Raw genomic sequence first — 17,683 nt, forward strand, 5'->3', positions numbered from 1 at the left:
ACACCCAAGGTTCTTGAATTAATATTATGTGATCTGGATGGTACTTAGACAAAGACACTAGATTCTCCTAAGCTAGAGGGCAGATGGCTGACGGGGATAAATGAAGCACACTGGCTAATTGAGAAAAAGTGGCATGGCAGTACAGGTTGGGCCATATAGCGTTTGCTTTTTGAACCACCTATTTTTTTGAGAATGGTGGCTACGTCAATAAGCAAAATTGTCGGATTTGTTGCTCAGAAAATCCACACGTTACTGTAGAGAAGCAAATGCATCCACAACGAGTCACTGTTTGGTGCGGTTTTTGGTCTGGCGGCATCATCGGGCCATTTTTTTTTCGAAAATGAGCGAGGAGCCGCGGTTACAGTAAATGGCGAGCGTTACCGTGAAATGCTCAACGAGTTGTTTCCAAAAATTGAAGAGGATGACATGGACGACATTTGGTTTCAACAGGACGGTGCAACTTGTCACACTGCCAAAGTTACACTCGAACTTTTAACTACCGTTTTTGAAAACCGAATAATCAGCCGAAATTCCGATATCAATTGGTCGCCTCGGAGCTGTGATTTAAGCTCGTTGGACTATTTTTTGTGGGGAGCCGTTAAGGCTGCAGGTGTGTCAATTCTGCATCGATTCAACTATGGATTGACGACTTCATGAGGTCTACCCATAGAAGATGTTGGTCTGAGGTGGGCTCTTGCAAAGTAATCAAGTACTTTGTGAAAGAATCGAACAATAAATTAGCGACTTTTTTCCAAAAACTTAGTTAGAAGGACTTGAGAGTACTGGTGAGTGTAATCGCAAGGCACAATGCCTGTGTTCAGCATATGGATACCATGGGAGTCACTGACGACCCGTGAGAAGGAGGACACTACACATCATTTTATCTGTAGCTGTCCGGCGTTTTCTAGAATCAGACTTAGGCTGTTGGGTTGCGATGTACTGAGTATGGGTAAGCTTCATACTCCTCCTCTTTTGGATCTTTTCAGATTCATCAATGAATTCAAAAGATTTGCTGAAGATTGATCTCAAACCAATTTACCCGAGTGGAATATATCCTCTCTCTATATTCCTTCCAATGTAATCTACCAGGGTTTAGTACATTGGCCTTCCTGACTGAGTGCTTGGACTTGTCCAATCCCCCACAAATCTATGTAATCTAATCTAATCTCAGTGTAAAGTTATCCTATACGCATAGATGCGTACTCCAGTAACACTCCAACGCCTGTGCCGAGTTTTGCTGGGTAGCAGTGTTGTTGTTGCGGCTGTTGTAGGTGCTTTGACGGAGCATTTTCAACGCTACCAATAGCTGCAACGAACACTTACAGTACTGAGTCGCTTTTTTTCGCTACTTTTTATTCAGGGAAATACAATTTTATAGCCAGCTCAATGCGGGCAGGACGAAAATTGTTCATGCTGTGGCATGCAACTCGCCACATTCACGTATATACATACATACATTTAAAGGTATGTACGTACGTTGAGGCATGCAAAATGTTATAGCTTTCAGAATATGCGCAAATTGTTTGTTGTCACTATTGCCACGCTTTGAGTTCTTTAAGTGCAACAGACGTGGCAGCAGGTAGATGCATTGCTGGTGTATTGAAAAAAAAGGTTTATGGGTTTGTACTGAGTGCAACACCTGGCCAAATGTGCATGCAAATGTAACTGACGGAACCATATTTCTATTTTATAGCTCTATAAATCGACCAATATGCCATCAATTTTTTTCCAAAATGTCGTGTCTTGTTATTTGTCGTCCAGTTGCAACTACGGCGTGGCTTTCGTTTTTTCGTTGAATGTGCAGCAAATGTGCTGTTACTTGCAAATATTAGTGAAGCTTTGCTTTTTAGTTTTCTTGGATGTTTCAGTTCTCTTTTATTGCTTGCTTTACTTTTCCTGATATTTTTTCAGTATCTTTTTCTGGTTCTATTGGAAAACTTTAGCATAAATTTTGTTCTTCTCATTCAGCATTTATGTAGCCCATGCAAGTTACCACAGATATGCCACAAGTAAATCCATCTTGAGCCTCTAAAACTATAAAATTACGCACGACCTGATGTAGGTATAAGCAGTAATCGGCCTTTCGCTATTTAATTCGAGCCTTCAAGGTAAGTCAACAAATTTGTTTTGGATTTTTCTTATACAGAGAAGTTCACTTTTTTTCCAAATTTCTCACATGGACTACCAATTTCAATACCTAAGAAAAATCAAATAATCTGCTCTTCAATAAAATTGATTTCATCTTGCGCTTTTCATCTTTCACTAGATCTGCATTCGAAATAGCTCGCTAGCGCCCGACAATAAGATTGAACAATTAAAGAAAGGTAAGGCGGACTTAACTACGTTCAAGGCAAAATCGTAACCAGTATTTCGGAGTATTCTGCACTGGGCAGCATTCTCCACTCTCCATTACTCACCATCCTCCTACCCTCAAGGGATTAGATTAGATAAGATTTGTGGGGGGATTAGAAAAGTTCAAGCGTTCAGTCAGGAAGACTATTTGCTACACTCGAATTGATTAGAGTAGAAAGAATAGAGGAGACAGGACCGATTCTACTCGTATATGGATGGTAAGACAGGTAAATTGGTTTGAGGTCACTCTTCCGCAAATTTTTTGGATTCGTTGATGAATCTTAAGAGATCCGAAAGAGGAGGAGTATGAAACTCATCCATACTCAGTACATCGCAACCCAACAGCCTAAGTCTGATTCTAGAAAACGCCGGACAGCTACAAATAAAATGATGTGTACTGTCCTCCTTCTCACGGGTCGTCAGTGACTCCCATGGTAGCCATATGCTGGCCACAGACATTGTGCCCTACGATTACACCCACGAGTACTCTCAAGTCCTTCCATTAAGTTTTAAGAGTAAGGTCATGAATTCCCAGTTCGATCCTTTAACAAAGTATTTGGCTACTCTGTAGGAGCCCAACTCATACCAACTTTTTCTATGGGTATACCTCATGAAGTCGTCAATCGGGGTTCAGGGCTTAGTAATATGCTTGCAGAGCCTTCAGTAGCTAGTTTGTCGGCCAACTCGTTCCCTGCAATACCACAATATCCAGGTTTCCAAATAAGACAAACTTTGTTGTGGTTTCCGACACTTTTCAGTTTCGTCTTTAAGTGCAGCTTGACTGTCCCAACAAATTCCCATCAGCCAGTATGATACATTCAAGATAGCATAGACTTCTTCCTTCAAGGGGTGTGTAAGAACGAGGCGTTAGAAGACTGGACGAGTGCATCTGTAGCTACACAGATGGCTCAAAACTCGAGGGTAATTGCGCGGCAGTGTATATTGCGCGCATCTGGGGATCACTTTCGACTCCCCGACTGTTAGTGGGTCTTAAGCTAAACTCATGGCAATAATTAGGGCTGTGACACTGGTGTTGTGAGATGTGATTCTTGGTGAATATATCTACAAACACTTTTACATACATTCAGGCGGCGATAAAATTCCTCACACAGTAGTCGGCAGCCTTCCAAGGTGATCATAAAATAAGGCAGATCTCTAAACGAGGTGGTCGAGTTTGTTATACGAGTATGTGTTTCTCAGCGTTGTGACCGTTGTCAAAGACTAACCTCTTTAGGTTGAAAATTATTTAATGAGTTGGAAAATCTCAGCACTGTGAAGATTAGTTATCTTATAAGGGTTTTGAACCATAACCACTTAGACAAGTCCAAGCACTCACTCAGGAAGACCATTGCACTACACTCGGATCTATTAGAGTAAAAAGAATACAGAGACAGGATAGATTCTATATAGGTGGTGAGACGGAAAATTGGTTTGAGATCAGACATCCGCAAATTTTTGGGATACATTGATGAAGTTTTTGAACAACTCTCACATTGATTTTGGGGGAGATCAACACAATTTCTCCATAGGCTGTGAGTCTGAGTGTGAGTCTAAAATTTTTGCAATACAGGGAAAGCCGCATTTTTTTATGATCAACACTAGGAAATAACGAATCAAATATCTTACGGGTCAGGGTGTACGGCGACACACGCATAGCGTAGCGATTAAAGATCCAGCGGCTTAGTTGGCTGGGTCATGTCGTCCAAATGGATTCAAACGCTCTGACCCTGAAAGTTTTCGTTGCGTTACCAGCTGGTGGTAGCAGAAGTAAAGGAAGGCCTCCTTAGCGTTGAAAAAATCAGGAGGAGAAGGACTGCGCTTCACTTGGTGCCCCCAACTGGCGCCGGTTAGCACGAGAAAGAAACGGTCAAAACTAAGCACTTAAACTCGCGTAAGCGGTTATCGCGCCAATCAAGAATAAGAAAGGCTAATAATCAAATAAAAGGATAGCCAGTGAAATAATGTGTTGGCGCAAAACTTATGCAGACTGACGTTACATCATGCGAAAGTTTTTCTGCGAAACCATTTCCGGAATCAACTCTTTAGCTGGAAGCGACTATGCAGCACCTATCTAAATCAGAATATACGTAAGGTTTAATAGACTCAAGTTGTTTTTGTAACGAGGAAGAATTGTATTATCATTTGTCTAATCAATATTAGATAAGACTTGTTATTACTTTTGTTTATGAAGTGAATAGATAGCAAATTATTTTAGTCTTTGGAGAAAAACGACTACTTATATTTTATAAGCTCAGGGATCAACCAGACTGCGAGCACTTGTGTGAGGCAAACTACCAATTTTCGATCTAAGAAACTATTATTGCTAAGCGAAGACTCTAGCCGCTTGAGTATTGGATACTCTTCCTTCTTCATGATCAGTCCGACTTAGACAGGCTTGAATGGTAAAGCGTTTTTGATACATTCCAGATGCTTAAGAGCTTCGGCTCTCAAATGTTACAAGCTGAACTATGCCTGGCTAGACATTTCACTACCTTAAACATTGGGGTATTCCGCACATAGTTTAAAGAAATGCAATATTGGTTGTTTTCTTCCATATAAAGACAAATTCGACCCTTCGTTATGTGGAGAAAATTAATAATACCGCTACCAAAAAAATTGTCAAAAATCAACGCGATTTTTGCGCTACTTGAAACTTGCACTTTATTGCAACAAAATTTAATAACCTACACTACTGCGTACTTGAAATTTTGTTAGAAAGTTTGATTAAAAAATGTGAGCTTTTGATTAAAATTCTTTTAACCTTTTTATTTTTAAATCAGATTTATATGGTTTTCGCAGGAGCATAAACCAAATTTTGGTAAAAAAATTATGAAAATTAAATCAAAAATTGCCATAATTTTGGCAATGAATCCTATTACTGCAGTTTTTTTATTAGTGGCGGATCTTTGCATTTGAGCACTTATGGCTCGTACACAATTAGACTGCATAATTTTGAAAAAATATTAACAAACTTATAACTGCACATACATGACTATGTAGGTATATACCCATTTTCTCCCCACCAATATTATTTTTACTTTTCTATTTAGTTTCCAAATACTACTTACGGCGACGTTGCTGGAAACGTTTCAGTATCTGATTGGTTCAGCACACTTCTTGAGCTTTCCTGTTCTTCCTCAACGGAGTTTTCATTTCCTTCAGACATTCTCCAATTGAATTCTCCAACTGAATTTTAAACTAGTTTGTACCCACGCACTATATCTTCTAATATCTGACTAGATCTTTGTGTTGCTTAGACAGATTCTCTCCTTTATTCGTCGAAAATGGAATTTTTTCCGAAACAATTTTTTGAAGTATTTCAATAATATAAAAATTATTTTACTATTTTTAACTGTGTGACGGCTTTCGAAACGGCAAATTGAATAGTAATTCAATATACTGGGTGTCCCATTCAGACCGCCTATTTTGAATGCAGCGTCATTTTGTTGTGTTAATGTTGTTTGATATGGAGATGGAGGAAATTGTGAAAATCCATTGACGTGGGGTGATTCTTGAATTGTTACAAAAATTCGATTTGCAAAATTACGCGAAAAGAAGCTGAGTCTTAAATCAAAACAAGAGGCTACAGAATGGTGTGAATCTGGATCTTCGGCTCCGAAACGAGTTCGTGTCCAGAAATCGGCCAAGAAGGGGTTAGCATCAATTTTTTGCTATGCGAAAGGTATTTCGTTCGTGTACTACTTGCAAACAGGTTGAACAATAAATTCTGAATATTATTGTTACCTTTAAGACCAGCTGAAGAAGAAAATTCGTGAGAAAAGACCCAGTTTTGCGAAGGAAAAAGTTCATCAATCTTTTTCATCAGGACAATGTGACACCGTGTCACAAAAGCAGTTGGCAATGGAAAAAATCCATGAATTAAAGTTCGAATTGTTGGAGCATCCACGGTATTCACCAGATTTGGCCACTAGCGACTTCCATCTGTTTCCAGACCTGAACAAATTCATGCGTGAAAAGCGTTTTACATCAACTGATGAGGTCATATCAGCTGTGGAAGCGTATTTTGCAGCCCTTCCAGATTCTCACTTCAGGGATGGAATTCATAAATTGGAATCTCGTTTCAATAAGTGTATTGATGCTCAGGGGGGACTATACTGAATTAAAAAGTGTATTTCAAATTATAAAAATGTGGTTTTCTTATCGAATCGCAAAACTTGTTGAACAACCTAGTATCCTATTACCGGTAGATACCTATGAAATGAGACTTTCAGCTATTAGTCCATAAATGTTCCTAGGAGTATTTTTAAACCTTCCCAATGTCTTGTTTTTTCGTCTGTCATCTGTCAAAAATATTCAGTCCATTGTTTGTTACGTTTCATACAACAATGCATTTTTGTCGCTCGAATGTCGAATTTCGTGCCTTCAAACTACGATTTGCGGACATCGTTGATTTTCTGTTATAAATTGAAGAAAAGCGCTTCTCAAGCTTTTCAAATGCTTACAGAAGCTTATGGTGGACATAGTAGAGCCCCGTGCTTCAGGTGCTTTGAAAAACTCCGAAGTGGTGATTTTAGCGTGGAGAACGAGGACCGTGGCCGGCCACCGAAAAAGTTTGAGGACGCCGAATTGCAAGCTTTGTTGGATGAAGATGATGGTCAAACGCAAGAAATGATGGCAAAGCAGTTGGGAGTGATCCAAAAAACCATTTCCAAACGTTTGAAAGACATGGGCATGATTTTAAAGGTCGAAAAATGGGTGCCGCATGAACTGACAATGTGACAATGCACCGCCACATCGAACAAGAGCGAACCGGGAATTGGTGGAAACGTACGATTGGGAACCGCTGGTGAATGCGGCTTACTCACCAGACTTGGCGCCTTCCGATTATCATTTGCTTGCATCGCTGGGCCACGCACTTTCCGAGCAGCGCTTCAATTCTCACGAACAAGCCAAAAAATGGCTCGATGATTGGTTTGCAGCCAAAGACGGCCAATTTTTTTAGCGCGGCATCCACAAATTGCCTGAGAGATAGGAAGAATATCTCGCTAGAGATGGCTATTATTTTGAAGATTAAATTTGTAACCATTTTTTGTTAATAAACGTTTGAAATTGAAAAAACAAGTCTCAAATCATATATTTTTATTTTTGTGACCTCATCGAGATCGTCTTTTGTAAAATCTCTGAATAAAATTCATCAATAATTCGTGCATCGCATTTATATACTGTAAATACCTTTTAAAAATTAAAAAAAAAAAAAAAAAATTTTGTCCAAACTAAATTTATAATAAGTTTTTGTTATTAATTTTTTAAAATATAATATACTTTTTAAGCAAATAAAAACAAAAAGTTTTTTTTTTCAAAATTTTTCTCAAAAATATTTTAGGTGAAAAAAGTTTTTTTTTAAATATTATAACATAAATACCTTTCAAAAATTAAAAAAAAAATTTTTTTGTTCAAATAATTTTTTTTTTTTGTAATTTTTGAAAGGTATTAATTTTGAACAAAAAAATGGTTGTTTCTAATTTTTAGAAGATATTTATATTATTATATTTAAAAAAATTCATAAATAAATCTTGTTTTTTCACCCAAAAATATTTGGGGTCATTTTTGAGTAATTTTTGACAAAAATTTTGAACAAAAAAAATGTCTTTTATTTGCTTAAAAAGTATATTTTATCATAAAAAATTAAAAACTAAAATTGTTTATAAATCTTAAAAAGAACAGCAGCCATTATTTCACTTTAAAAAGTTCATACCAAAATTTTCAACATCGAATGCATCTCAAAATTATAAAATTTTTTTCAGTTAACTTCTTTTATACTCAAGTCTATAAATAAAAAAAATTCAGAAAAATGTACGACAATGTTCATAACACTTGGGTCGCTTGACGTGGAATCGCTCTTATGTGTCTATGTGCGCGTGGTATACAAGCGAAACTACCCTTTGTTGAATTAATAATATTATTTTATCTATAACAAGTCGTGCCCATATCAAGTCAATATCACGATAGCTGCTTTACAAATATATGCCAAAAGATAAATATTAATTTTATCTGTGGAAATGGATTATATTGCAATAAATTTTATTTATGATTAAATTTTGTATGTGTCATAAAACGTTGACATTTATTAGCCACCACCGAATAACGTCGCTCAATTTTAGCTAAATATCAGCAGCTTGATTTGCATTTACTCATAATTTCGTGGCATATTAGACCTGCTGTAGGTCAAACTTTTTTTTTTACGGAACCATTCATAAATATAAAAAGTAGTTGCAAAGTATATAAAGCAGTTGAAAATCGGAAAAATTATTATCGGCAGAGGAAGATGAATATAGGTACATGCATATCGACTTCACGTAAGTATTGTTTTTTTTTTGGCAAAAAGTATTTACGTTTTACTTTGTTATCGATTTTTAAAAATGAATCGATCGCACTTTAATTTTATACTTTTTCACCCACTTGCACAAAAGTGAGGTTATTTTGAAATATTGTAAAATCATACAACATTTTTTGGGTTTTATGATTGTTAAATACATATATATTTGATGCAATAAGGATTTTGAAGGTTTTAAAGGGTTACGGCAAAAATGAAATTTACCACTTTCGAACGGCAGGTAGATTTTTCTGACCAACTTTTGCATAGCGCAAGCACGCAAAGAAGTTTGCCTTTGTTTGCCGATAGCATAAATCGAAAAAAATTATAAAAATTTTGTATGTACGGGATATTATAGAAGTTTAGACATTACCTGTGACGATGTCGTATCTAATTGACCTCGTTTATGGTGAAAAAGTTATGTACCTGAAATGAGATGAAGTAAATAGAAATGTTAATAAAGAAATGTAAAGTTGGAATAAAAGGTTATAAGGGATCTACTTGCACACTACAGCCAAAATTTAGAATCTGCATACATCGGTTAATTCATAATTTAACCTTGAACACATACAAGGCCAACCATACACACAAATGCCTTAATACGTAAGAACCCTGTAGGAAATGGCACTAAATTACTATTCATTTTAATTCTTGTGCACATGAGCGTATTTCGAGTATTTCCTGAAAGCAAAGTATGTTGTTGGGTGCATTTCTGGGGCAATTAAAAAACGAAAAGAAAACGCAAAAACTTCTGCGTTTACCTGGCGGCGCAGCAAACATCAAACAACAGTAATTTTGCATAAGTAAAATGCTGACAAATGAGTAAAGCGCCATTTGATTCATTAAACCGGCGGCGCAGTGTAGGTCCCGATTTACACACAGAGACATCTGCAAAATAGTTTTCGCCAAATTCGTTGCTTTTGACTTTTACTTCGTTGAGTTGGACAATACGAATAAGAGGCACAAAGCGTGTATGGGAAATAAAAGCCGCTCTCTCTTCCCCGTTAGTCCTTCTCCCATCAACAATGGGAAACCATAAATCGGAACTAAGAAAGCTATTGTGACAAGACACTAAACCAGCGCTAACTATTTACTCTACGAAGGCAATAAGGCATATAAGGCAATAAGTACCCGTGTTAGCTGACAGAGCGCGTTCGTGAGGGAAGCTGGTGTTAGTGTCGCATGCTGGCATCTATTAAACGACGGCAAAACAAGTTTCAGACTGATTGATGAGTTTGGATTTGGCAGCTACTCGAGTAATACATACGTGTTTCTTGATTTTCGCTAAGATAGAAAAAGAGCAGCATCGTTCAGTAATTCGCTTTTTGTTTTTGGATGGGAAAAAATGCGAGAAGGTGAATGCAAAGTTGGATGCTGTCTTTGGGGATGCTTCGTCATCTATGACCACAGTTAGATATTGGTTCAACGAATTTAAACGTGGGCGAACATCCGTTTATGATGAGGAGCGACCAGGACGTCCGGCAGACGTGGTTACCGAGGAGATCATTCAAACAGTCCACGACATGATTCTCACTGATCGGCGAACGAAAATGCGCGAAGTAACAGAGGCCATAAGTGTTTCAACTGGAATGGCAATTAATATTTTACATGATAAAATGCCGATGGGTGCCGCGGTTGCTCTTGGTGCACAACAAGCGGATGCGGCTGTTAACTTCAAAAAAGTGTTTGGAGCAATTTAAGCGAGATCCGAAGAAATTTTTAAGTCGAGTTGTCACCGTTGGTGAAATCTGGATTCATCATTACACACCAGAAACTAAGTAACAATCAAAACAATGGATTTCTCACGGTGAAGCTGCTCCAAAGAAGGCGAACACAGTCTCATCGGCCGGAAAGGTCATAACACTGATTTTTTGAATTTCGGCGACCAACGGCGTCATCCTCATGGATTTTTTAGAAAAAGAAAGAACGATCACTGGACAATACTACAGTGAGTTATTGAACCGCTTTCTTAAAAAAATGAAAGAGCCACAGCCGCATTTGGCGACAACCGAGGTGCTGTTTCACCACGATAACGCACCAGCACATTCATCCGGAGTCGTGGCAGCCAAACTGCTTGAATTGGGTTGTGAATTGCTGCGGCACCCCGCGAATTCACCCGATCTGGTTCCCTGCGACTTTTTCTTGTTCCCTAACATGAAGAAATGGCTCGTGGGAAAAAAATTTAGTTCAAACGAAGAAGTTATCGCCGAGACAGATACGCATTTTGGAGAGTTCGACGAATCCAATTTTTTGTAAGGGTTCAAAAATGGTCGGAACGATGGGAGAAGTGTATTTTTCTAAAAGACTATGTTGGAAAAAAATTAAATTTGACAAAAATGACGTCTACATTTCTAACATGGGTACTTATTGTACCCCCCTCGTAAACCAGTTTTATGAGTTGTAACCATACTTGCTAGCGGCGAAGCACAGAGATAACGAGAACTATCAGCGAGAGAGCCCAGAGAAATGGTGAAACGAAGGTGCCTCTTGTTGTTGTCATTGTGTCATAAACATTTCCCACACATATGCGGAGAATGCTGGTTAGTCCAGTCAAAAGAGGATTTAACTTCATAATTTTAGGAGGATGCGAGTTTATGGTTTTATTATGTAAAGCCCATCACTGTGAACTTAAATTTGAGTTTTCGGGGTCGGGGGTTGTGTCCCGCGGCCGCCATCTTGGAAATAAGGGTGCAACTAGTTTTTGCGATTATCTCGTGAATTTCGAAAGTTACGAAAATTTTGTAAAATACTTTTTTGTAGATAATAATATTATCTACAACTTTCATTCAAAACTTTTTTTTGTAAAATTAATAATAAAAAAGTTATAAACAAAATTACGCGAAAAATTAAGGGATCAATTGTTTTAAAGCGTAATAACTTCTTTTTTATAGATTTTATGGAAAATATACTTTAGAGCTTTTTTATAGAGCATTCTTTTGTGAACATTTTTGTCTATAAGTTTTTTCCGCTATCTTTATTTAGTCGTATGATTTTGAGCTGCTAAGCGGAGCAACCAACACATTAGCGAAGCGCGTACATGATTACACAGGCCGACAAAATTTAACCAACATTCAGACCCAGAAACCAGACTATATATTTCCGAAGGTTTATGATGCGCTGAATCCAAATCTGGCCTCAGAATTGCTCTATCTGCTCTGGTTTTCGAGATATCCTAACCTAAAAGTGCAAAAAACTCCATTTTTGCCCATATTTGAGGTTATGTACCCTTGCAGATGTTTTCTTTTACCAAAATTAAAGGATGGCATCTTTAAATACAAGCCTTCTTTTTTCAAATGGCGTTTTGTTTGCTCAAATATCATTTTTTTTCGCAGAGATATCGCATTTTGAAATTTTCATGTTTCGAAATTTTCCTACACCTGAAAATCGATTAAGACAACATAGACATGATATAGTCGATTACTAATTTTCTTGAATTGAGTCTTATTTTTCTTAAAATTTTGTCTCACACCATAAGTGTGTCACACACAGCCCTAACCCCTAGAAACCACCCCTATCATACCGCGAGCAGGCTAACCCACTTAACCGCAAGCAGGCTTACCCACAAACTCCAAATTTACATACTATTAATCCATATATATCAGGCCCTCAAGCCCAAGAAAATTAGTAATCGACTATATCATGTCTATGTTATCTTAATCGATTTTCAGGTGTAGGAAAATTTCGAAACATGAAAATTTCAAAATGCGATATCTCTGCGAAAAAAAATGATATTTGAGCAAACAAAACGCCATTTGAAAAAAGAAGGCTTGTATTTAAAGATGCCATCCTTTAATTTTGGTAAAAGAAAACATCTGCAAGGGTACATAACCTCAAATATGGGCAAAAATGGAGTTTTTTGCACTTTTAGGTTAGGATATCTCGAAAACCAGAGCAGATAGAGCAATTCTGAGGTCAGATTTGGATTCAGCGCATCATAAACCTTCGGAAATATATAGTCTGGTTTCTGGGTCTGAATGTTGGTTAAATTTTGTCGGCCTGTGTAATCATGTACGCGCTTCGCTAATGTGTTGGTTGCTCCGCTTAGCAGCTCAAAATCATACGACTAAATAAAGATAGCGGAAAAAACTTATAGACAAAAATGTTCACAAAAGAATGCTCTATAAAAAAGCTCTAAAGTATATTTTCCATAAAATCTATAAAAAAGAAGTTATTACGCTTTAAAACAATTGATCCCTTAATTTTTCGCGTAATTTTGTTTATAACTTTTTTATTATTAATTTTACAAAAAAAAGTTTTGAATGAAAGTTGTAGATAATATTATTATCTACAAAAAAGTATTTTACAAAATTTTCGTAACTTTCGAAATTCACGAGATAATCGCAAAAACTAGTTGCACCCTTATTTCCAAGATGGCGGCCGCGGGACACAACCCCCGACCCCGAAAACTCAAATTTAAGTTCACAGTGATGGGCTTTACATAATAAAACCATAAACTCGCATCCTCCTAAAATTATGAAGTTGGCTATTTTTTTCGTCTCTTTTGACTGGACTAGGTGCAGTGACAGTCCTTGGGCGGATATAAATCCGGGTCGTTGGCTCTAGTTTGCTTTCGTTCGTTAAATACCATTTCTTGTTACTAATTTGCGACTAGCGCACTAATTCGATTGTGTCTTATTGTAATATTTAATAGTTTTTCAATATTTATTTTTTTTAACATTTTATAGTTCGCTAATTAAATAGTTTTTAATATTTTCAAAATTTCATATTTTTCCCCCCAATATTTGTCATCCATATTTGCCTCAACTTCTACTTTACTTTGTTTAATATGTAGACCTCTTTAATTGGTGTTTTGAGGCAGACTATTGAGGCGTGGAACTGCTGCTAGAGGAACCAGTACTGTGATCTCCAATACACCTAACCCTTCTCGTTGCTTGCTTGCCTTAACAGTTAATACTGTTACTTGAGTAGTAACGCGTCTCGTTAGCTATGCCATATGCAGACATATAAAATCTGGCGCAAAATTAATCATCTAATTTGGTTTTTGGATAATTTTTTCTTTAAACAAAAAGAAAAATCATTTTGAGTGATGATGAAAAACTTTATTTTGACCCTTACGCGCTTCATTGCTTGTCTGTTTGTATACTGCAGCTGTCTATTTTACAAGGGTCACATATGACTGACGTAGAAAAAAAAAATCTTCCGATAGGGTGATTAATTTTGTGCCACCTTTTACTTATATAGCGAAATGCATATGAAAGTTTACCCAAACAAATTTATTATTTAACTCAAACAAGCTTTAGAGACCAACTGTAACAATTTTGGTGTAATTAGCATAAGTCACTGACATAAATAAAAACAAGGACTAACTCATCAACCTAATTTAAAATGCTTAATCGTTTAAGTAGGTAAATTTATAACCAAAAATCGCTAGCAGAATTTTTAAATAGATTTTTTTTGTTTTTTTAATTTTTGGTAAATAACCAACCGCGTATGTACGAGACAAGAATGTGTGTGTGACTCATTAACTTGATTTATTAAATGTGATTACGACATTTTGGGTTATTTGATTTTTATTATTAATTTCAGTTCAATTTTGTTGCATTAAAGTTGTCGCTCTGAATGCCAAATTGAGTTAATGATGAGTGGAGTGGCTCATTGCCTATGACTTTGTTGATGTTTTTGACTACCGAACACCTGCATATTGTCAGCGATACTAACTGATTGGTATATGTGTGTGTAGATATGTGTGTAAATAAGAGAGTAAGAGTATATTTTGATGACCAGTAATATAATAAAAATTATTGGTTTTATATTCGTGACCTAAATATGGCATAAAAGCATGAATAATGAGCCATATGAGGGGATTTTTTTTTATCACTACAGCCAGTTGTAATAAAACAAATGATGATTTTCAGGTGAACAGGACTCGCTTGAACATTTACATCGGACACAATGACTTACACAACTTATAATGGATAAATTAGGGTGGATTGGAGTGGAGCACAAAAGTTAATTTTTTCATTTGGTAATTCGAATAGTGCCGAAAAGTAACAAAATAGGAATACACTGAAGTGATTTCCGATTGTATGTATTTTTTTTTTATTAAAAAATATAATTAAGTCTACAAAAAATATTATATATTTTTGAAAAATATTAAGTGAATTTCTTCACTTTTTCATTATTTAATAAAATCATAGACATTTAACATTTGATGTTGTACGTACGTTTGCATGCGCTTGAATTCCAAACTAAGTAAATTCATACCGAATTAGTTCTCTACACTTTAATATGATGGACTGCGACAAGGAAATTGACATAAGCTGACGGATATTTATTTCATTATAAAGAGGAAGGTATCAGGCAAATGACCACCACGACCACGCTTACAGGACAATGAAGTTTTCCATAACCTTCCTTTTCATGAAGTTTTCCATAACCAAATTGCAAAGTGGTTGTCCTATGTCCTCGATAACCTCACGAATTTTTTCTCTTTCACGTGGCCCCAAAAAAAAAAGTCACAAGGTGTTGAATCACAAGATCCCGGTGGCCAATTGTGATCACCTCTACCTCTTCGAGAGATATCACGGTTCGTAAACTTTTCCGGTAAAAGATCAATGGTTTCGTTGCTTGCGTGGCACGTAGCGCCGTCTTGTTAAAAATAAACGTTGTCCAGATCAATACCATCCAATTCCGGCCATAAAACTCGTTAATCATCTTTCGACAGCGATAGATTACACCTGATATTAGAAAACCCTTTACTAGGTATGGGAGAAATGTTTCCAGGGTGACTAATTTCTAGCAAATTTTTGTACAGTGCGAGCCTAAAATACGAGAAAGTGAATTTTATTAATTTAAAAATAGCTACTTCAACCAAAATAAAAATATTTGGCGCCTTCGATTCGCCAGTTCTCTGCTCGCTATCTCTGAGGTCTACTCACTTGTCGAAAAATTTGCATGTGAAAGCATCAACAAAGTTATCTAAAAACATTGGTCGCCAAAGAGTGAATGGTTACGAGGGGGGTTCAATAAGTACCCGCGTTAAACATGAAGACACACTTTTTTCAAAGAATGTTTTTTTGTTTTTTTTTCCCCTGGCTGGCTCAATGAAAAAACTCACTACCTTCAATGCTGCCAACTCTCTCTCACTCCTGATATTAGGCAAGCAAAAGCACATTTTGTTGCTTTGTCCTTGCGAATTCTCTTTTGGTGTTCCCCGACTTTTTGGCACTCCGTTGCTCCCAATTGTTTAGTTTTGCGTCTACGACCAACCACAACATTTAGAAGAACGAGAACGCAAAGGGTGTTGACAGAGCACAAGTGGAGCTTTTAGAACCACTCCCACCAATTGCCAATTGACTTATATAGTAAGCAACTACCTGCCAAGTCAGCATTGAGGCTCAGGGAACTCGCCCTTCTAAAAATATTCAAAAAAGGTAATTCGGCTATATTAGATTTCTGTAACAAAGTAGAACTCCATTTTAATAAACTCTTTACCAAAATATTCCCTTCACAGATGTGTTATGTGATATGTTTGACGCACAGGTAGGTGGTGGAGTTTTTGCTGAAAGGCTAGGCATCAGTGCATCCTTTCACTTGCCCAATCACTGAAGTGTCTTCCAGACAGAAGTTATCGCCGTAAGAGAGGGCTTTTTGCTATTAAAGAAGAGGAGACCCCTAACTACGAGGTAAGTATATGTCCACTAGGATTGTTAGACAGCTCTGAAATTATTAGAGAGCTCGTGAAAAGCGCTGGTTGAATGCCACAAAATATTGTGCGAAGTATCAAAATATTTTAATATATAACTGATCTGGCTGCCAGGCCATTGAAACATAGAATGTAATTGTAAAGCAGATAAGCTTGCAAGGGAAGGTATACTGTAAAATATTCACCCAGATAATGTACTAATTCCCTTCTCAATTCCCCTTCTTCTCGATTCTTCTTCTTTTTGATTGCCATGATAACCTCTTATGCGATTTTGGCCGTTTCTTTCTCGTGCTAACCGGCGCCAGTCAGGCACACCAATTAAAGCCAAAATTCTTCTCCACCGGATCTTCCCAACGCAGAGGAAAATTCGCCTAGCTATGTGCAAATAATTAATAAATAGACACTCTATCAATGCTGCTAACGCCTGTTGGAGGCAATCACCTTTTTGCCAAATAAGCAGGCAAACTTGGCCAAAATGCAACCACGGTCTCACAAAATGGCTACTGAATCTTAGAAGTTAGGATATGAGAAATACGAGAGGGGTACTAACAGGACATTGGAAGACACTTGGGGTACCACATAATGACTTTTGTCGAAGCTGTCAAGATATTGAAGAAAAAGAAACCGTGAAAAACAACTCCTATGTAACTGCATTCCTCTACACAGGAAAAGGTTTGGATTCGCCTTTCTTGACAGCAGTGAAGAGGTCTCACAAAATTTTTTTTCCTTGATCACTCCTTTCGGTAGCATAGGACCCTCGACAAGACACTTCCATCGGACACGGTTCTAGGCGTTGTTTTTTTCACCGTCTCATGTGATGTCGGCATGTGCTAGTTCGCGCAACATCGACCTTCTCCAAGTGTTTTTTGGTCAACCGCGACCTCTGCTCTCTTGCGGGTTCCAGTCCAGTGTCATTCTCGTGATGCCATCTGGTGCTTTTCTCAATGTGTGACCTATCCAACGCCACCCAAATAGTTGCCGAAATTAACAAAAATTCATGAAAGCCACAGGTGGGTTCAGAGTAAGCTCAGAAGTGTAAAGGCCGCGCTCCAGTGGTATTTACCATGGGACTATGCAGCCACTCAAGCTAATCTAACCTACGCGTGGTTGTAAAATTATTAGCATACCACTATTTTCTTATAAAAATATACTTCATACTACAACAAAAACCATATACGCTGTTCAATTTCCCTAAAATTAAAAAAAAATTAAAAAAATTGTTTTAAAAATTTTCAACTTTTTAATACGAATTTTTAGAAAACTTTTGAATTAAATTTTAGTTTAAAAAAATATGAGTTTGAAGTAGCTCTGAAATTGCTTGGATTTTTTTT

At 37.0% G+C, this 17,683-nt stretch overlaps 1 protein-coding gene across 2 annotated transcripts in view; it reads right to left on the reverse strand.

Annotated features, from left to right (window-relative positions):
• The window catches only part of LOC129243780 (cAMP-dependent protein kinase type II regulatory subunit), a 144,583-nt gene extending 138,882 nt beyond the window's left edge, over nt 1–5,701 (reverse strand). Inside the window, exon 1 of one of the 2 annotated variants that reach the window (XM_054881078.1) lies at nt 5,421–5,699. In XM_054881078.1, coding sequence (XP_054737053.1) covers nt 5,421–5,518 — 98 coding nt within the window. In that variant the 5' untranslated portion in view covers nt 5,519–5,699. Of the gene's footprint in view, nt 1–5,420 lie in introns of both variants that reach the window. The other variant, XM_054881079.1, reaches the window with a different exon arrangement.
• Between the last annotated feature and the right edge of the window lie 11,982 nt (nt 5,702–17,683).

This window comes from Anastrepha obliqua, chromosome 4 (assembly GCF_027943255.1).
Source record: "Anastrepha obliqua isolate idAnaObli1 chromosome 4, idAnaObli1_1.0, whole genome shotgun sequence".
In the NCBI taxonomy this organism is placed as follows: domain Eukaryota; kingdom Metazoa; phylum Arthropoda; class Insecta; order Diptera; family Tephritidae; genus Anastrepha; species Anastrepha obliqua.